The 21544-nt window shown below is 41.5% G+C and overlaps 1 protein-coding gene across 28 annotated transcripts in view; it reads right to left on the bottom strand.

Moving 5' to 3' along the window:
- MADD (MAP kinase activating death domain) overlaps positions 1–21544 on the bottom strand; it is a 77056-nt gene that overhangs the window by 29854 nt on the left and 25658 nt on the right. For 4 of the 28 annotated variants that reach the window (XM_055791954.1, XM_055791977.1, XM_055792069.1 and 1 more), the window contains 15 exons: positions 21184–21362; positions 20359–20594; positions 19829–19984; positions 18734–18841; positions 17658–17851; positions 16654–16985; positions 15846–15985; positions 14499–14600; positions 13603–13641; positions 12518–12577; positions 11957–12059; positions 10728–10914; positions 10403–10553; positions 7775–7981; positions 2785–2838 (listed from right to left, as the gene is read on the bottom strand). In XM_055791954.1, coding sequence (XP_055647929.1) covers positions 2785–2838; positions 7775–7981; positions 10403–10553; positions 10728–10914; positions 11957–12059; positions 12518–12577; positions 13603–13641; positions 14499–14600; positions 15846–15985; positions 16654–16985; positions 17658–17851; positions 18734–18841; positions 19829–19984; positions 20359–20594; positions 21184–21362 — 2248 coding nt within the window. Of the gene's footprint in view, positions 1–2784; positions 2839–7774; positions 7982–10402; positions 10554–10727; positions 10915–11956; positions 12060–12517; positions 12578–13602; positions 13642–14498; positions 14601–15845; positions 15986–16653; positions 16986–17657; positions 17852–18733; positions 18842–19827; positions 19985–20358; positions 20595–21183; positions 21363–21544 lie in introns of all 28 variants that reach the window. The other 24 variants (XM_055791960.1, XM_055791980.1, XM_055791966.1 and 21 more) reach the window with 16 other exon arrangements.

Below are 21544 nucleotides of genomic sequence, written 5' to 3'. Positions count from 1 at the left end.
AACTTTGTTAGCCATTCAAGAGAAAAAGGAGGACACACAACGGTCAAGTAGCTTCCAGTTACACTAACACATGCAGAGCAGTTGCCATTCAACTCCAGGAAGCCACTTCCTTTATTCTTGGCAAAATAAAGGACACCTACTTGAAGTCAGAATCCGTTTTTAAACTGCTGATTTGCTTAAAGTCTTGGACTGAGTTTGTTAGGTTGCCCGCAGCAACTATCTAGGCAAAAATCAGGCAACACATGACAAGAACATAAACAACTGGTGTTACACCAGTAAGAATTTCAAGAAGGAAGCTCGTATGATGCTGTACTTTACAACATTCCCCAATTACATGAACAAATGGCTCTCCAGAGTTGGCAATCACACAGGTCATTAGTGAGAGAGGGAATCAGCAAGCTTTAAATCATGCATTCATTAACTCGCCGACCCAAAAACAAAGAAAGGGAAAAAAAGGATAAAGAACTTTATGTTCAATTTCCCATGCAGCTCTAGAATCATATCATCTATTGTCCTCTGATGGGATGGCAGAAGGAAAAGAGAATGATGGCGAGTAGAGCCTGAAAAGAAACTTGGATAAGCACTGAACAAAGTAAATAACAAGGCAAGAAAAGAATGTCTTATAGACTGTACACACAAAGTCACTACTCTCAGAAAGGGCAAGAGACTGAATGCAACACTTCTGCCATATCCATATCTGCCAACTATTCAGTAACAGGAAGACATGATCAGCAGCTGGAATATTTGTATTCTATACCCATGACTACACCCAGTATCTCTAAGCAAACAATGCCACTATGCCTTATAACCACTGATCACAACCACCTGGGAATTATGAACATGTTTGTATTATATGTAATATTAGAGAGGGTAAGACAGTGAAAAGGAAAGAAAAAGGGAAGGGAGGAGAGAGAGAGAGAGAGAAGGATAATATACAAAGATTTGTGGGAGTGAGTTTGAGATGGTATGTAAACTCATGAATAGCAAAGCCGTTAAGTGGGCTGTGCAGACCATACTAGCTTACTACTCAACCACCAATTCTCCATGTGAGACGTTTTACAGAAAGTGTTCTTCATTTATTATAGCATTCTGCCTCTGAATCCATATGCCTTAGTTACTGTAAATCAAATCATCCAAGATTCTAACAGAGATAGTATGAACAAATTTTATAGCAAAGAAAAAAAAAAACCTAAAAATAACCTTAGTAAGAATTTAGGACCTTATTTTCCACTGAAGTATACAGTGCTCACTTCTAGAGTCTACTTCCACTCATTCCAACAGCCACCATTTCTAGTTTTGAGGAATGATGCAGCAAAAAGTTTCGTATCTCATTGCTACAACAAGAATACTAAACCTCAGCTGTGTGTTTTAAGCAATTTGAGAGTTCCTTGTCCCAACACATAATTCAGATATATTTCTGGCAATTCCACTTTTAAAGCAAGTGAAACTGACTGAAGCGTTTCAGTTATTTGACAGCTGTGGGCAACAGCCATAACTGAGTTTAAGGAGCACAATAACCACAATCACATTGTTGTCACTATCAGTTTACAGGCCCTTGCAAACCTCTCCTTCTCTTCTTAATGGAGTTGTATGTCCGATACACATAGAACTCTAAAACGTCGATTTATGCCTCCCAGTGTAGGCACCTACCTGAAAGGCCCAGTTTGGGACAGGAGACGTGTGCACGTGCTGTGTGCCTGCCTCACACACTCCCACCTCAGCAGAAGGCAAGTCAGACCTTAAATGTAGGTGCCCCAATCTCTCTGAACCAACTCCAAATGCTCACTTGTACTTAACTGAAGTATTTAACTGAGGAGCCTAAAAATAATATTACTAACAGCAAATCCAGGCCTAGTCAGAATGTCAGGAATTATCACCCATTCATCTCAGCTATTCATCCTCCCCAATCTTCAGTCTGTAAAAGGGGCACCAGCTCTGCAAAGTAGAAACTACACTTACAGTTAGGAAGCACCTACTACATCACGGTTATTATAGACTAATTATTGTCCTTATGTCATATTTCCTTATTTACAACAGTGACAGCCAAAAGAGCAAAACCTGGTGCTACACCTGCAGATAATACATATTCCATATTTTATTCAATATCATATTTCAATAGGTGTTAAGAATTGTGTAGATTTAGACTACTATTTAGATTCTGCAAACAGCCTCAGACTATTTCACTCCTTTAATATGGGATATAAAAAACCAAAATGGGGTTAATTCCTTATTATGCGGCTATTCTCAAACAGCCATCACTAAATACAATTCTTCACATACACCTTCTCTCTCCCCCTCGAAGGTATTTCTTGTTGCAGACTGACTGCGGTTATAAACTGTTCATGGCTGATGCCAGGTAACACAATTTGCCATCCCACAGCTTGAAAGCACAGAGAATTCTTTGTTCAGTAACATCCAATCAATAGATTCATGTCAAAGACTTGTTAAGCAAAACTGGTCTTTAACTTTTAAGAAAGGAGACTGAATATCTTAAAATCCTTCCATACACATCTGATACGGTGAGGATGCAGAATATCTGCTTCCCCTTCTTTGAAGAAGGCAACATTCAGGGGAGGAAAAAAAAGAAAGAAAAAAAAAAAAAAGGAAGAGACATTTGGACACAATTTCCCCAGGGCAAACTGATCTGTTTGGTCTGCTCTATAATGCAGGCTTTTGTGGGTATAAAAACTGTGTGCCATAGATGCAAGCTCACCCTGCACCTGGGGAGTTGGCAGTTATGGGGAGGCTGGAGGAGTCAGTTTCTATGTTTTTTAATTTCCTTACTCGTTTTTTCCAAAGATTTTTGCTTTTTCACTTCCTGGTGCTTGTTCCACAATTCTACTCAAGATGCAGTGAAAGCAGGAGAGAAAGAGAAAGAGTCAGCGGCTGGTCAGACAGGTGAAAATGGGGACAAAAATCTGAAACAAAACCCCACCCCTTCAGCTCAAAAAAAAAAAAAAAAAAAAGAAAAACAAAACAAAAAAAAAAAAAAAAACAAAAACAAAAAAAGGCAGAAACTTACAACAACTACCGAGTGAAGGGTCAATTAATGCCATTTTGCAAGAAATCAATGTTAGGAATTGAGCACTGCATCACCTCTCATTTACAGACTTCAAATGTTGGAGATGACTTCATACCGTGAACCAATTAAGCAAAACCAGCCATTATGAACACATATAATGCAATTAATCACCTTTCCTGAGAAAGGCCTTTAAGACTGTCACATATTTATTCCTCCAAAATGTAGGCACCACAGAAGCTCTAATCAACAGAAACATTTTAATGTCTCTAGTTTAAGTCAGTCATTGAAAGGAAAAGGCACAAAAACAGCAGCAGCAATTCCAAGAAAATTTAAACAGTAGGTTAACACAATATTTAACCAATATTGTATCTTTAAAAATATCACAAAATTTACAAATAAACCAAGTTATTTTTGACCTGGCAGCATTCTCAATAAATGCTTGGCTCTGCCTATCAACCAGTCCCTACATGCAAAAAGCTGAACTCTGCATCCACTTGTTCCTATCAGGGTATAAAGAATGAAAAATAGGGAAGAACAAAACCAAGCAAGATATCAGTCATGCTTAATGCTAATTTCCAAAATTCAATTAGGTGACTATTCCAATCAAGGCAAGGAATGCCATAAGAGGATACAATGCAGAGAAAAGGAAAAAAAAGTCTGACATCTGCATGCACTCTCTTCATTTGAAGCTTAGCCCTGAGAAGAAACAGTGATGAGGCACTTGCACTTCTCCGTCACTCACATTCCTCAACCCTCTGAAACGCAGCCATCTTTTCTGCTCAGAAACATCAGATCATTCCAGGTGCTGGCCTGCTGGCCAAGGGAGACGGTACAAGCTGACATGCTGAACTGACAGAATGCTGGGCACTGTCCTCTCTCACTAGCACAGTTAAAGCTGGCAATGCTACAGAGGAAGATACTCTCAGAAAAGCAGCAAAGGGAAGGGAAAAGTACAACAATCTTTTATTGCTCTTCGAGGAAGCTTGCCAGGCAACTAAAGTCACTAGAAGCGTGTCAGAAAAGCATCCCATCCCGCAAATGGCAGAAATCAGGGCAAGAAAGGCTCCAAAAAGTTCTCTTTCACAAAACGTCTCTTGAAAAAAAGAAAAATTAAAAAAGCATAGTATTATGATTGTGTAGGAAAGCTCCAAAGTATTATCATTAAACATTTTAGGAGCAAGGCAAATGTAGCAAGGGAGAAAAAGCTAGAAAGACAGCTGCTAGCCAACTGATTTCTATATCTGCTTCACGATTGATGGATGTTCCTTCAACTTTCATAAGTACACAGATGGATAGGATAAAATTGCTTATAGATCCAAACAGCATCCTATAGGCTTATCTAGCTGAGCACACACTGACACAGATAACATTCTCTTCAAGATGTACTGAGTTTGTTTGTTAAAGGGCTTTGAAAACATCTGGTCTCTTTAAGTGCCCAGTTTATATGGCTTCACTTTAAAAACCACCAGGCTGAAAGCTACAATACCTGCCATTAGATTACTTTCAGCTGACTTGCCTGTTAATTCTGGGTAGGGTATATCCCAGTGCACTAAAAACAGTCTAGATTTTACTCTCAACTATTTTGTCAAAGAAGAAAAGGAAAACCTCAGATAAACTCAAGGGGTATAAAATAGTGTGCTTATGGCTTTGTTACATGAGCCTGAACTAAACAGGACAGCAGGTCCAAAAAGGATCTGATGCAAAGTAGGTAGCACATTCTTTTCTGTTTCAAAAAACTGTCAAAATAAAGTGATCCACCAGCATTAAGCAATTATTTAAGAAGTAGTAATGGAAACTTCAGTAAGTACTGACACTTCATTGACAGTTACTGCAAGTATGCAATAAACTAAACTAATAACTAACGTAAAGAGGGAAACTATTAACTATCAACTTTAAAGCCACCGGTGTCCTAACAAAAAGGCCAACACTACAGGTGATGACCACGGACCCTGGAAGACAAGAACTCCAGAAGTAAGCAAATAATTGGTGACCTTTTAGGAAATGATATATCAGAAGCACCATCTTCACAATGAATTTCCAATCTAAACAATTAGGTATTAAAGCACAGCGAGGATCAGTCCTCAACTCATAAAAATCCACCACTCTTCTAAGAATTTTGAACACCAACAGCACTCCCTGTTACAAGTGAGCATCCTACATACTTCAGGAGGTACACAAGAAACCATAAACTTTCTGAAAAATGAACAACAAAAGGCTGTCAAGCAGGAACATATCCATCCTGAACTTCGGAAACCTGTGAACCTCCTGGCTGTTGCTCCTGTAGCACAAGAAGAATGCACACAACATTCAGCTAGCGTACTTCTAGATCTCAGAGATGCAGTTCAACAACCACAGCAACATACACTTCATGTTACAATTCTAGTCTGACTTCTCATTCTAGTATTTCCTCATGTAACTAGGTCAAAAGGTTAGCAGCCCAATTTGTATTTTGCCCATACAATACCGACAGATTCATTGAGAGTTTTATTTACGTATCTGCCACCCAAGGCCGTAAGAACCTTCCAAACTTCACAGAATCAAGGAACTGATGAGTTTCAAAGGGACCTCTGGAGATCACCTAGTCAAAGCTCCCTGCTCAGAGCAAGGTCACCTGGAGCAGGCTGCCACAGGACCATGTCCAGTCAGGCGTTCACTGTCTCCACAGATGGAGAATTCACAACCTTTCCCAGCAACCTGTTCTAGTGTTGGATCATCTTCACATAATTTTTTTTTCTTATGTTTAAATGGAATTACTTACGAATACTTTGTTATTTCAGCAACACGTAGATGTTTATCTCCTTCCCATAAGAAGTTACTTTGAATGAGAAAGCCTGTGTTTCACTACAGAAGGAATTTCAGCCCAGCCATGACTAATGCTGGTCCCAGTATTGTCTTATACTGAAGCCTCCATAACAGAACATAAAGGAAGCATAACAGCCGAGTAACTTTTTATTACCTTCCAGCAACACAGAAAGAGAAATTCCCTTTACTTCAAGACCTCAAGAGTCAGATGAACATGGACACTACATTGTTTTTAGAGCAGTTTCTTCAAGTCTGACTTGCACACTAGCTCATGGTACTTGGTGACAGACAAAACCAGCTAGAAAAAAAAGGCTTCAGAAAAAGCACGTAAGTCTTTCAAACTCTGATCAGTTTTGGTGAAACCATATCCTTCTCCTGACTTAGTTCCATAGAAGAGAAATGGAAATCATTACAGCATCAGAACCACCAACAGGAATTTACCTGTTGCCCGTCCTTGAAGGCTGTGAATTGTTTAAGGTTAATATTCTGGCAACAGTAGTTAACATAACATATTAAGTATCACTTCTTTTGAAAAGCACTTCCATCGATGCTTCATAAACGTGGACTCTCTGATCTCCATGATTTCCATTTCCATGAGGCTTTCATTTCATCTGAGGGAAAGGAGCAGTCTCAGCAATCCAGTCAAAAGCTGTCTCTTCATTCTTCAAAAGAACGCTGTCCTAGCTTCTGTTTTATTCTTAGCAGTGTCAGAAGCACACTTTGCTTTTTGTGTTTTCTACGGAACAGAAATTAAGTACCCAGAGCAATCCAAACCGCTGAACTGAAATGCTAGAAATCTGCATCTTTCTTAACTCCCTGACAGATTTTCAAATAGAGTGCAAGGCTAGTTTCTGAGCAACTGCCTCCATAGGTTACCTCTTGACACAAGAAACCAAATCAAGTCAGAGGGGCTCAGTATCAGTTCTGAAGGACTCAGCACCACTCAGCCTGCAGCTGTGATGTGGGTGCAAGAATGAATATCTGCACTCCTGCCATGTAACTGCCCGATACACACATTCCCTTGCCTTACGCCACATACTGCAGGTACAGCCTCACAGCAGCACGCTGCTCTCAGAAGATTAATCTTTCATATGGTGATTCCATTAAAAAGTTATTTTAAACAGCCTGTAAGAAGCAATGCCTAAAATTTAACATGACATATTTTTGGAGTTACCAAAGAATCTCTCTCATATGCTGATGGTATTTTCCTGTTGTTTACAATCCACAGCAGGTTGGATCCAACCAAAACATTTTTTTTCTTTTTTTTTTTCCCTCCCCCAAAAATGTCTAAGGCTCTCTTCAGGTAAAATAGTTTAAAGCCTACCTCTAACTTTTTCCCAGACATAGATAAAAGCTACACCAGCTAAGAAATTAGACTGGCAAAATTTCCAGTGACCAGCCTAGCAGATGCTGTTTAGAAGGACACGCATTCCATTTGCTGTTGCATAGAAGGAAGATCCATCAGTCCTGCTCCCTGAAACTGTAACACTACAACTAAAATCTTTCCGGCAGTTTTTATTCTTAACAATCAGCAGATCCTGGGTCCCACTTCTATCAGGATACAATCTAGATAACCCACAGGTAGTCAGCAATGACTACAAAACTTTTGTTTCATGTAGTCCCTCCCACAGTTGCCCTTTACAAGTCCTGCTGCCCCGTTTCCCCTTTGCCGTTTCCTGTTGCTTGAAAACATCAATCACAAAGCAAACAAAGCTGTCTGAAGTGTAATGAAATTCAGAAACAATCAAGATTAGAAAACTTCTGGGAGAAAACTGCCCTGGATAGTTCATCCAAGAGTAGAGTGAAAACACGTATGATTGTTCATTGTGATCTAAGGTGTAAATGAAGCATGTTACAGCAGCAATGTAGTGTGTTAAAATGGAGAGAATGCAAGTAGAACCTAAAGGCAAAATAGTCCCTCCTGCACTTCACATGCACCTCAATACACACCAATGGAAGCAATAAAATTTTCTTCCTTTAGACTCCTTGTGTCAAACTCCCTTGGCCCTTTGCCTGCAGGGCTCGGTGCCTTTGGCATTAGCTGAGGTACCGGCAGCTGCATCGCAGGTTTTGGCTCCACTCTTGGGGATGACGCAGGATCCTTGCCAACTGGAGTGACAGATCCATCCGTTGGACTTCGTTTTCTTTTTTCTGGTTCTTTAAAGAAAAAAACCAAAGTGTTGGGAAAAGAAAAAAAAAAAACATAAAGAAAAAGGAAATGAGAGCAGGAAAAGGAAGATCAGACAGATGGTCTCCCTAAGCCTGGCACTGAAACAGCTCAGTCCCACATTTGTTCCCATAGGTCACCATGACTTGCAGATAGACTGACTGACGCACTGGTGGAAACAGTAGAGGACAAAGCCAGAGTGCTGGTTTTGGGATACTCAAATTATCTCCTTCCTGTATATTTGAAACCTAGGAATCTTCTCTGACACAGTAACTGTAGTATCTCCCCTGCTGAGCTGTGCGAAGTTAAACAACTCTGCCTGAACTACTATGAATATCACTTCTAGAATACAAGCAAGCTCCCCTCGCAGTGCAAAGGTTACACTAAATGAAACTTCAGGTAGGAAAAAACCCTCAAAAAACTATCAGCTAAAGCTCTTCCATCATTCTCCAAGACTTCCCATAATCACACATCCCCCAAGGCAGTTTGGATTATTTCTCTGTATCAAACTCCACGGTTTGAATTACACCAGAACTTCCAGAATAGAATAATTAAAATCAGGTTTTCCACAAAGAACCTCCTGCAAACCTGCACAATCTGTTCCAATAGCTGATGAGGCTAATAGTCAAAATTTCATATCCTAACCTCTAAATTTGTTGTACCGCTGGACCTTGTGACACTTTTTCCAGTAGATTAAAGATTCTGCTATCAGCAACACCTTTCCATTTAGACAATAATTGAAAACAATCAACACTTAACATTCAACAGACTCAATATCTCCATCTTTCAGAGCAAAAGTGTTTTCCCAGTTTCTTGCGGGCTTTTTCAGAAACCTCCTCGTTTTTTCAAGCTGCGACGAACAGAACTGGAAGCACTACCTCAGCTGCGGGTCTTGTTAGTGACATATCCAGAGACAGAACAGGAGCTGCATTCCAAACCGATATTCCCAGGTTTACACAGTGCCCCCCTCCCCAGTTTTTACAGACACAGTAAACAGTGGGACGTGCACACATAGCTGCCATTTTCAGAGACACTGCTTCCTAGGATACAGTTCCCAGTCCTGCTATTATTGCCAGCCGTCCTTGTTCCTGAACACAAGCCCTTTGTTTGGCCATATAAAAATAAATTAATCACAGCCATGCTTTCTTAAGATTCAGCTTCCTCTAGACAAATAACCCATATCTATCACATCCCATTCAAACAGTATGTATCATATGCAAACTGAAAATTTTTAGGATTACTAAATCAATACTATAGGTTAAAGAACATCAAGATAAGCACTAATTTCTATAAAACATTTCTAGAAATATCAACTCTTTGAAAACAGGTAAAACATACTAAACAGCTAAAATCTGGCTATAAACCAAGGTGTCATGCAATAATAAGAGAAGTCCTTTAAAGATGTATGAAGGCTTTAAAAGCATCTAACAAATTTCGTCTATTGTGACCACGATTAATTTACTGGGTAAACTCTACTTACCATCGAATTATGGTATCTGATTTTACATTAGCAAGCCTTGACTCTAAAGCCACTACACATCAGTCGCTCTATAATTTTGGTTAGTATCAGTGTCAGACTAAAAGGCTTGTGATTACCAGAATGAGCCTATTCCCCACGTTCAGGACTGTTGCACTAGCACAGCCTTCCTTACCCTCCTCAGCATTCTAACAAGTGGAAAGGAACGCCAGTAACCCCCAGGACAACTAAGCCAACTCATAATATCCCTGATGCAAGCCACCCAGAACACAACTGTAAAGTGTTTAGTAGATGTTACTCCTCTGCTACAACGAAATAAATAGCTTTTCATCATTTGAGCAGCTGAATCAGATACTAAGCAGAGAGGAAGCTTTTTGTCATCTTTTTGGTCTTTTTCCTTACACATGCATTTTCTTATTTTGCATTAAGAATCAGATTTTAAGAAAAAGATGAAAAATAAAGAGGTATTTTCAGACTGTCTTCTCCAAGAGTACTTAGTGATATAAGAATCGTTATGGAATGCAAGGTGGTTGGCGAGATATGTCTTGTATGGTTCCGCATTAGAAAAATCTCCCTCCCTGTTCAAGGATGTTTGGTATAATTTTCCACGACTGTAGTGAAGACAGTGTTAGCTGACGGTCCCCACTCTCAGAATTTCCACTTTATCTGTAAAAGTCCCAAGTTTTATATCTCGTTGCACAGTTTCCATTTTCAATCGAATATCAGTATGGCTGTTATTCTGCTCTGGTCCAGTTACACGTGTGCAGGAAATGGTTTCAAGCTTTGTAAGGTCTCACAACAATGGCACAGTTCTCACCTATTTTTGAAAGTGTCATGAAACTCCTGAAATATCAGAAGCCACAAAACATCAACCTTCACAATAAGGATCCTGTTTGGTTCACGAACACTGCATTCTCACAAACAGTTCTCTTACCTTTGTTGTAATAGTGCGTATGTGCTATCTCGAGCAGGCCAAAAACACTGGCCATGCCTCCCAGGCCAGCATTTGCATAAGACTGCTCCAGGCTCAACACTGTGCACTTCAGCAAGTCCAGCATGCCTTTATAAACCTTGCGGCTGATCTCCTGCAATGAAAATCCCGTTAGTGTCATGATTTCAGAAATGAGAAAGTAATTAAAGAACATACATTCCAAAACTGCTGTAACATCAGCTTTTAGGAGGCCATTTAGCAAAAACGTTCTACAAATTGAGCCTCAGCCGCCACAAGGTATGAGGACCCTGCCGGGTTCAACACTGACCACATCCTGAATGACATCTTGTCGAGCATCTTCTTCCGACTGGATTGTGCGATTCAGCTTGCTTAGTACAAAGACACGGAGCTGCTCACTCTCCAGCAGACGTCGGACTCTCTTCATGTTCAGCCAGCCAACACCTTGCCCATCGAGAACGTTGTGTACCACCTCCTTCAGGAACTGCTGGTTCTCACTGATGGATTTCAGAGGAAGCAGGCAAAAGTTAGCCCTCTGCTTCCCTTGGCTTGCATGGGAAGACACATACGGCCAGGACACACACAGAAACGCTTTTCCTACCAACGCAAAGGTTGCAAGGAAAGAAGTTCAAATCTAGCTATGCCTGCTACTAGCGTAACTGCACACAGCCCAAGCTCTGTTCTACAGGTGTAGTAGCAAATATTTTATTTTGTCCCTTATTTCCTATAATAACCCATAACCAGGTTTTCCTCTAGTCCCTCTAGCTACCACCCTACTCCTTGCCTTCACAGCCCTCCTCAGAATCCGTAGGAATCCTCTGTGCCACAACCTTCTCCCACAGCCACCTTGTCTGGCCTGAAGGTTTTCCCAAAAAGAGGAAGCACAGTGCTACGGTGAGCACTAGTGCAGCAGCCCTGGCACGTGTACTGCTTCAGCTTGTTTTGCCACAGGGGAGGGAATGGTAAAAGGGAGGGAACTCCTGTGCAGCCTGCTGCATTCCCCAGTCTGAACTGCAGTTACTGTTCTTCCTTGTCTCCCAACTCCAAAAGCTCAAAGTAAATGTCACTCTACCCATGACTGCTACATAAGAAAGGAGGAGAAAGCACAGGCACAGGTCAGGTAGTGTTTACCTGCACTTTCTCAAGGCTGAGAAAGGAGTTCCATGTGAATTCATGGAATCAAACTGCTTCATACGACCCAGCTGATCCCCTGCATGCTGTATCACAACTCCCCTGGCTAGACTACCTTGTTCAGAACAGACTGTTACAAAGAATAAATATTGAGTTAAAGTAGGGACCTAGAATTTTTTTGATCTCAGACAGAAAAAGGATACATTATGGAGCACAGAAAAATACGTACGTGTACAACTAACTGTAAAACCATCCATACCAAATCTTCTTGGACAATAATACGTGCAGGTTTAGGGCCACAGAAAAGTATTATTTAGTTTTCAACAGCTAGACTTCTGAGGAAACACTAGCCAAGTACGGGGCCACTCTAACCACACTTTATACTCCAAAAGAAATGAAAAATATTACCTGGAATTGCTAGTTCGTCCCTGAGGTGATGGAGATTCTCTCTTCACCGTTGGGCTGTGCTTAATCACTGAAGACTTTTGATCCACAAGGGCTCGCCTGTTTCCTAAATGGAGAGGAAACAGGATGAAAGGAAGGGGTGGGAGGAAAACAATCTGATCCCAGGACAGTAACAAGCAACGCTAAGGCTGGCTAACACACCTATTCAGATTACAGGTAACAGACTTCAAACAAAATGGAAACTCCAAAAAAGCAGCAGCGTATATCATATTCTAGCATCACACATCGGCAGAAAACAGTAATGGGAGTAATGCAGAGAGAAAAAGAGAAGATGGTAATGAGAGCAGGAGGTGAAAGGCAAGAAAAGTTCAGCTGCTCTGCATGCAGTTCCACAACAAGAACCATCTTCAAATTAGTCACTATATGTAAAAGCATAATGCATTGGGGGTGACTAGTATAGATCATGTGGTACTGGTTACCCAGTGAGAAAGGTAGCCCAAAGTCAGGCATAGGGAATGCTGGAAATTGTTATATCATGCACAGCTCATGCTGTAGGGAACCCACCTTCATTGCTTACTGGGCCAGCTTCAGTAATAATCTCCATTATAGTATTTAACCCAAATACTGGGACACAAAATATACAATTAGTAGTGTACTACAATATCTACACTCCCCACCATCAGCATCAAAAGAATCCAACTACCAGCTTCTTCCCAGCCCTCCCTCAAAACAAAACCCAAATGACGCTTGAGCAGGAAGGATGCTCGGAAGCCCAAGACAACAAGGGCCAGCATAATTAATCTTAGAGATAGTGCTTGACTTGAAATTTGGCACCGTGGAACCAATGTATCGCATCTTCAAGGACATTATTGCACACACTGTTATTTCAAGGGCACTATCAAAAACACCTGCATCACTGAGGAAAAAATATCAATGGATGTGCATGAAATAAAAATTAAAAAGGAAGATGGAAAGTGGTCAAACAGCAGCAATGAGATGGAGTCCCAGCATCATTTCCCATTACAGTTAGAAACACAAGGTACCACACACACTTGGTAAGAACAAGTTAATGCAGCGATTTTATACCTGTACAACAGGGACAAAAACATTTAAAAAACAGTGAAGTGCCCAGTGGGAATCCCAGTGAGCCAGCATGCACACGTAAATGAACATGAATACACACACACACACTTGCACATGCACAAAAGAGACTGAGCTACTCCATGGAAACCCCATCCTTGTATCTGCGCAGTAACGTTAAAGGCCCTACAGGATTACAATAGTCAAGAACACCAAAGTGCAGAAGATGAGGCACAAAGCATGAACGTGGGATGGCAAACCCCATCACTGTTTTCTTCCAATGCATGGAATCGGTCATTAAGTTTACCCATGGAAATACCCCTGACATGAAGCATGTTTCTTATCCAGTACAACTGGACATGAGAACATAACCAACTGGTAAAAGGTTATTCAAAAACAGCTGTGCAGAGTCTCTGCTAGTGTTTTCACCCTACCAGTCCTGTTCCTCCTCACTTTACACACAGGGAATGATCACTCATCTCAAAAACAAAGTCCAAAGCAGAAACACAAAAAACAGCCTTTGGTCTTTGTTTCTACAAGGTCAAAGGTCAGCCAAACATCATACCAACCTTCATTCACATCCCTTCCCACTTCCAGATTAAAGTAATCTTTACCGATTAAAAAGATGAGGAGGAAAAAATAAATGAAAAAAAATCAGCATATTAGAGCAAAAGCAGTAACTTCTAATCAGCTAGAATAACTCAAAAGGTAAAATAAAACCTTCCCCCAGTTCAGCAACTGAAAAGCTCTCAACACTAAAACACCGGCACGTGCTCTTTTGTCACTACGCCTGGTACAAGGACAACCAGGCTGTCTGACTCCCCACAGTAAAAGGGTCATTTCTCTAGTGCCATTCAGGCATGTTGTCTAATGAGACTGCAGGCAAACAGGAGATGTTCCAAAGAAAAGACTGTAGACATAAGTTAGGGATCGATTTTCACCTTGAATGAGCTGAAGCATGGTTATAACTTGCTTTTGATCAGAAAGTTTCTATTCAGTGAACTGAAAAGACTATAAACACTTTCAAAACCCACGTAAACTGCAGTGTCCACGGGAGGCTGGCATTATCGTCACTTACAAATGCAACATCATTGCTCTTACAGGTTACCTGAGGCTAATCATGAAGATAGCGGCAGTACAACAAAAGCAGGACCTACCTCTTGGTTCTCATTCTTTACACTAAGTACTTAAATACTTTAAAATAAACCAAAATGAAACACAAACCAAGACCAACATTCACAGTGTATCTGTTAACACAGGCTAGACCAGCCAGCCTCCCATCCCAACACAGCCCAGTTGTTGGGAAGAAGTCTGAGAAATACCAAGACAATTCACTCGAGAGACAGGTACTACCCAAACTACCAAAATGCATCGCCCACCAGGACTCCTGGTGGGGCTAAGTACCTCAGGCTGCCAGGTCACAAGAACTGTAAAGGCTGTAGAGAACAAAGGGAAAAATGGTTACCTTTCAGGCTGGGAAAGGGAGTACTCTTGTCTCTCCCAACTTTGGTTGGTAGGGCTAAGTTGGACAGACTGAAACTTGTGCTGTGGTTTCTGTACAGGCTGCCTGTGACGGAAGAAGATAACAATTAAACGCCTAATGCTCACTGCACACACCCAAACTCCCTAAAGTTCCTGTAATTCACCTTCTTATTCCAGAACCTTAATGATTAAAGCTCATTACCCAAAAGTCTCACAAGCATAACACTGTATCATATACACTGTAACCACACCTGTAATCAGATTATTCTAAATTGTACAAAAATGTAATTCTCAGCTTTTATGTTACAATCATCGCTGTTGCATCTTTTGAGACTTAAATGTAACAGCATCATCCACCTGTCTGCCTGCACTTACACAGGCAGCCTCGTCAGCTGTGTCTTCTAGTTTGATCCTCTTTTTTTCAGAAGCAAATGAATGGCAGAGGCCACATGAGAAAACAGAATGATGGAAGATGTCCAAAACATGTAATTCTGAAGTGGGGATTGTGCACTGTGCCTTGTAAAACACTGTAAATCTGCCACAGGAGTATGCTTTACAATAGAAGCTTTCCATTTATTAAGAGAAAATGAAAGTTCCTCCTAGTACAGACAGACCTTAAGCACACAATAATGCATCATCATCTGGTTAAGCCTGCAGACAGCCTGAAAGCATCTCATGTAAACCAATGAGCTAACACTTCAAGATGTTAATTTAAAATGTCAGCGTACTATTTCAGTTTGCTTTGGTTCTTTTCTTGCAGCCTTATTTTAGTAACAATCTTTTTACCAGAAACATCCAATATACTTTCCCCACTGCTGCAAACTTCTTGCATTGCTCCCTGCTATAGGGCGAGACTCAACTGGACAACTTTCACTCATTAGAAAACTCTAGATTAGTTTTCCACACCTGTGGATTTTATTAGTAAAATATAATTGAAAGTAGATGAGCACAGTCAAGAAATCAAATTTAGCACCTAAACACACAACATGGTAGCATGGAAGGCATACTACTGGTAAGATTTGTTATCAACTTCATGAACTTGCATAATTTTTTTGCTTAAATCAGAAAGAATTTCTATTTGTGCCCTAAAGTGCCATATAACTCCAGGGCCTAACCACATAATCAAAGTCCTTCTTACGGAAAAATACATAAAATGGTAGTTATCAGCAGTGTAAGTTAAACAGGTCCTGTGGCTCCCAACATGACTTCTGGAGAGCCAGTAACAATTTGACAACCAAGTCATTCTCCTACTAGCCATCCCTCTATTCCATCTCTCTGTGAACTCTAATACAATAAATAAAACCAGCTGAATGAACGCATTAGTACATACTTGCAAAAGACATGATGCCCCCAAAACCTTCACTGCTGTTGTTGGAGACAGTAGAGTTTGGGGAGCTGGCCCTGGAATCTGAATCTGCATCAGAATCATTGGCCAGTTTTAAACTGTTTGGACGGAGTAACTTCTGAGACCTTTAAAGAAATTAAGTACAACTGTTATTAGCCTTCCCTCTTTCCTCCCCAAATCAACACATTGTATGACTGTGGGAGATCGATGCTGGTCTCATTCTTCATCAGCTTTCACCACACTACCCTTACCTTGTGAGAAAGAGAAAAAAAGTAAAAGAAAAACCGAGAGAATTGAAGTATCTTTGCATTCAGGCTTTTATTACATTTTAGGGCGTGCTGAAAACTTGTCTGCAAAAGGGCATGGGTGGATTTGGGGATGAAAGGGTTCTGCTTTGAGAAGAGTAACAAGAAAACCCTATGTCATCCATCACTATAGCATCTTTCCTCCCAAAAGATAAAGCTTCACCAACAGAAAAAAAATAAAATTATATTAAAAAAAAAAATCACTCAAAGGTTTCCAGAATTCAGTAGCTGATAAACTAGAATGTTTCTAGAAAGAACTGGTAATTCTGTTAGCTCCCACTGCTTACATAAAAGCAAGGAACTGAGGGAAATGAGCAAGTGCCTTTACTCAAACCAGAAGAGTTTACAGAATTTCAGTATTAAATGGAGTGACCAACAACACATTTCAGGTGCAAAAGGCGTTGGAACGAACGAGCGTTAAAACTACACGGAGCAGACGGAAACCCCAACAGTGCTGTACAGAAGGGCAGGAGACAAGGAGGACTCGCCTGCTTCCATTGAGATTCTGGTTAAATCTTGGGGTGTAGCTCTCTTCCTGCTCATCATCTTCATCTTCCGTAGGAAAACCATACTGTGGTTCAAAGTATGGATTGTCATACTCCCGCTTCCTCAGCACCCCTTCCGAGGAGCTCGTGCTGCCAGCTGCACCGTCGCTCTCACCACGATCCAAGCTTATCTTGGGAAAGCTTGGTTGCAGTGGCAAGGAAGGGAGGTGGTTTGAAAATCCAGCAACCAACTTCTCTTCAATTTCTGCTGTATCTGCTGACTCCTGTGGACCAGTCAAATCATTGATCTGTTCGCTAATTTGCGTTACATACAACTGAAGGGCAGGACAAAAACAATTATTTCAAACTGGGAAGTCTGCAGGGTCCTCGCTGTTTGTTACTGCCCCCCCCCACCCCCACCCCACCCCCCATCCCCCCAATCCATGGCTTTAACCTAGGATTTTATACAGGCTGCAGTATTTGTGCATTGCTCTAGGGACTTACTCCCCTGTAAAACATATCTTACTAGTGAGTGTTAGCTCAGGATAACGGTTCTCCATTACCCTGTTTTGTGGTTACACAGGCAACTCCCTTTCTTCTTAAATGACCACAGATTAATGAGTTTCCCCACCCTACTCCCTGTTCCTATAATGCACTGAGTCTTTCCAGACTGTAAAAGCAATTCCTGCAGTCACAGCCTGGACTGCTGCTCTAAGTTAATGTTGCATTTTCCAATGCATGGGAGTTCTTACGTACAGGAATGCTCTATCGCAGCATAAAAGGGTAAGAGTAAACTCCACCTTGCTCAGAAAGTCCAAAAAGAGCATGCAATTTTGAAGGGAATGACCCCAGAGTCACATAGAGAGGTGAGCTGTGGGACCATTTAATCTGTGCATGGTTTCGCAGGCCTATTAGCTTTTGCCCTTCTCAGAAAGAACCACGTGCATTCTCCCATTCTTTATATCCTAATACGCTGATCTTGGGGCTGAACTCATCTCAGTACACACATGATTCACTCCATGGATGACAGTGCTGGGGCTGCTACTGGCTGTAGTACTGGAACTTGAACGAGGCTGGTTGTTTTCTTGGGAGTTTTCACTGTCCATGGCCTGTTCATCCAGATCCCCTGAATATTCTTGAAAATCATCAAACTCCACTTCACTAGCATCACCAAGGGCTGCGTGAGTCAGGGGGTCAACATCTGCGAACACATCATTTTGCATTAAAGAACACTGCCTTCCTCAGCCTTCTGCCCACCTAACTAAAGATCCCTTAGCAGATGAAGACTGCTCAGGAGAATAAACCTGCATAAAAATCTAGGTTGTAAAGGGCTTTCAGAGGTCACCTATTCCAACTCCCTGCTCAGAGCAGGGGTAACTTCAAAGTTAAAGCAGGTTGCTCAGGGCCTTGTCCCACTGACTTCTGAAAGTCTCCCAGGCTTGACATTCTACTGTGATGCTGGGAACCTGTTTGACTACACTAACCATGAAGATCTTTTCCTTATGACCAAGCAGATTTCCTTTTGTTGCACCTTACGATTATTACTCTTACCCTTGGGACACTGGAAATGTGTTGGCACTCCTAGATTTAGTTTACTGAAGAAAGTGAGAATTTCCCACTCTCACGAGAGAAGCCACTGCTGCAGCCTCCATATAAGCCACAGAGAATGCATTTTCCTGTCTCCACTAGGACAGAGTGACCCGTTAAAGTCCACACTGAGATGTACGGGGGCAGGGGGAAGCTTGTACTCTGCCGCCCATATTGCACAGTATCTACTAGCAGCAGCTAGTTGTTTCCAGGTTGTTTCCAGATCTAGTGAGCCAGTTTTGTTCAGCAGCACCTATTTCTGTTCCTCCTCCTTCCAGTGTCCTTTATAAGCAGGAGAAATGTCTTTTTTCAGTCTACCCCTGGGTATTGAAGAAGGAGCACAGAATGCACTTTTACCTCAGAGCAAGACTACAATGGAACAATACTTTGCTCTGATTCAGGGAGACTTAGGGGAGGCATTTTTCCTACCGTGCGGATGAATGGGGAAGAGGAACCTGTGTGGACCTCACAAAAGTAAAGCTCAAAAGTTACTCACTTGGGGTATCGCCATTAATGTCACATTTCATCATCTCACTGACAAAGTCCCCGAGGGAGGAGTAGGAAGAACTCGAGTCATCATAGTCGACACTGTCACTGCCACTGCCACAACAGGTGAGAGAGAGAGATGAGTGGCAGCATAACAGCGTAACAGCAACAGCGGGGCCTGATGCTTCAAAGATGTGAATCAGCACTGTCTGCATGGGTCTTTCAAAAATCTCATGATTTTTGCCACAAATTTCTGGCAAGAGTCAGAAGCCAACTTCTGAAAGGTCAGAGCAAATGAAATAACTCTGTGGTACATGAAGAGACAATATGGGAAGACATTTAAAGGCTCTCAGCAAAATCAACAAGGTCAAGCGTAAGTGATCAGGGAGTGGTATTAATTGTCAGTGTGTGAGTAGGGTGACTTCAAGGGAACTGGAAATCACAAGTAAAGGCATTCCCTTTTTATATTAACGATAAATTCCACTCACTCTGTCAGGACCACTGGTGCTGTGTAGAACATAGATGTGCAAGTCCAAGCCTGAAAGATCTCACAGGCTAGCAGACAATGAAGGACAATAAAACGAGATGCAAAACTGGGAAATATGGCCAAAACTACTACAACAAAAAAGTTTACTCTTATTTTACCGAACACACGAGGTCTCAGGCAGTGGGTAGTGCTAACAAGCTTCGCATAACTACATGCACACTGAGTAGAGATTTGAAGGAGTGGTAAGATAGGTGGGTGTACTTGTAGTACTGTAATAGAAACAACTAGAGAAAGAACAGCATGGAAGAGAAAAGCATTAGGGTGGGAGGAAACACCAAATGTCAAGTGGCATACAAATAGCAAAAGAAAACCAGAAAATACAAGTGGAGCATCACATTAAATGAAGGCTTGAGAAGACACTAGCAAGGGGTTAAGAAGCTGCTGTGATGACAAAGCAGTAAGACAACAATTCACTTGTGTGTCAGTATTCTGCCCAGACAGAAGAAATGATACAGTGGCCTAGCAGGCTACAGGGAAGGCTGCAAATGAGAACTAGGAGGAGAGGCCCAGCCATCTGAAGTGACCATCACATGCCTAGGGTCATGGTTCCCACTAACCTGTCATCAGTGGGATCAGAATCTGTTTCTTTCTCTGCTGGAACATTCAGCGCTTCAGCCAGCTGTGAATTACTGTCATAGACACGATAGTGGATGGGCTGCAGCTGGTGAGCATACCACTTTGGTTTGTCACCAATCAGTGCTGGGTCAAACATGTCTGCACAAAAAAAAAGAGAGAGTTAATTGATCTCGTTTATTGGCATCAAAGGCTTCATTCACAGTGAGGCTATCTCCTACGAAGTCCTGCACAAAGAAAGGGACAATCTCTACTCTTAAAAAGCCTACAAGACTTCTCTGTAACCAAACAAGACAAGAGATAAAATTAACTGGAGGAGTGAGCTGCTAATAACAGGGCTAACTTGGAAGAAGCACATGAAGATATACATAAAAATGAAAAAATTGTTCCTTGAACTGGATTTCCCACCCCAGCAGGAATAACATGGTGTAAAACAAAATCCTTCCCTAGAATCTCTTTGCTTTTTAAGTTCTGCCATGACATCCAAGTCCAGGAAAGGCAAGACCAAAACGTACTGTTATGAATTCTTTGGAAAGCATAGTTAGTAGGGTTGAGTGACCATTCTCCAAAGTACTCTACTGCCTGTGTCCTGGAAAGCTTATCTGCAAAAGGTGTTTGCTTCGGCCTAGAGGCAAGAAAAGAATTTGCCTGGAAGGCCACCACTGGTCGTGGGAAGAGACGAAGAGTGCGAGTATGCATCTGGAAACCTTGCAAAACATTGGGCGAGTTGAAGAATCTCACCATAGCAACCCTAAAAAGAAACAGAGGACAATGTATTAGATAAAAACACAGAACAAAACAGAGAGCCTTTGAAACATATGCAGTAGGCAGTGTTTCAAACCTCTGAAGAATGGTAACCCAGTATGAAAATCTAAGTCTTCTTAGAAAACAGTTATCTTGAAAAAAAAAGGAAAAACCCAAACAAACCCCAAACCCAAGAAATCACTTTGTTTTAATTCACCATCCCAACACTAAGACCCACTCAATGAGGGACATCGTTCTCATATCTGCTAGCTGAAGTGACAACTAAGTCTCCAGCTTTTTTTTTTTTTTTTAGTTCAAGGCTTGTGATTTAAGCTGAGGATACAATATCAGACTGACACCAGGTGAATATTCTATAGGAAAATACAAGAAACAAAACACCCCCTCAAGATATACAGTTATGTTCATGCTGTTAATAAATCTGAGATAAACACTGTAATTTCTGCTCTTTTTTTCCCCGTGATGTAAAGTGGAACCTGGAAGATGCTGCTTCCACCACAGGACCCCCAGAAGTGTCTGTGCTGCCTCCAAGCGCAACCTTTACAAAGACTCAACGCTACTCTCCTGTTCAGCCTCACCTGGTAGCCACATCCACAGAGTCCACGTCATTTCCATAGATCAGAGGGTTGAATTCTGTGGAGGGAGTAGACTGCAAATCATTCTGCGGTCTTCCCAGCAGCAGTGACACTTCCTGCCCCTCGTGGAACTTCTCTAGATTAAGAATGGGCTGAGTATTCAGACTCATGCTGGCCAGTGCCTAGTGAAGGACAATATTATGCACACATTCAGCAAGAAAAGTGATTCAAGGAAGAAGAGAGAGATAAGAGCTACCCTGCCCTCTAGGCAATTGCAACAATTGTGCATGCTCCATTAGTTCATCTTAAACCATCTCCTGTGCTGAGTCAACAAATACTTCCAGGCCCTCCTTTATGGGGATTG

The sequence above is a fragment of the Falco peregrinus genome, chromosome 1 (assembly GCF_023634155.1).
Source record: "Falco peregrinus isolate bFalPer1 chromosome 1, bFalPer1.pri, whole genome shotgun sequence".
Lineage (NCBI taxonomy): Eukaryota > Metazoa > Chordata > Aves > Falconiformes > Falconidae > Falco > Falco peregrinus.
This window is presented reverse-complemented; position numbering and strand designations above follow the sequence as displayed.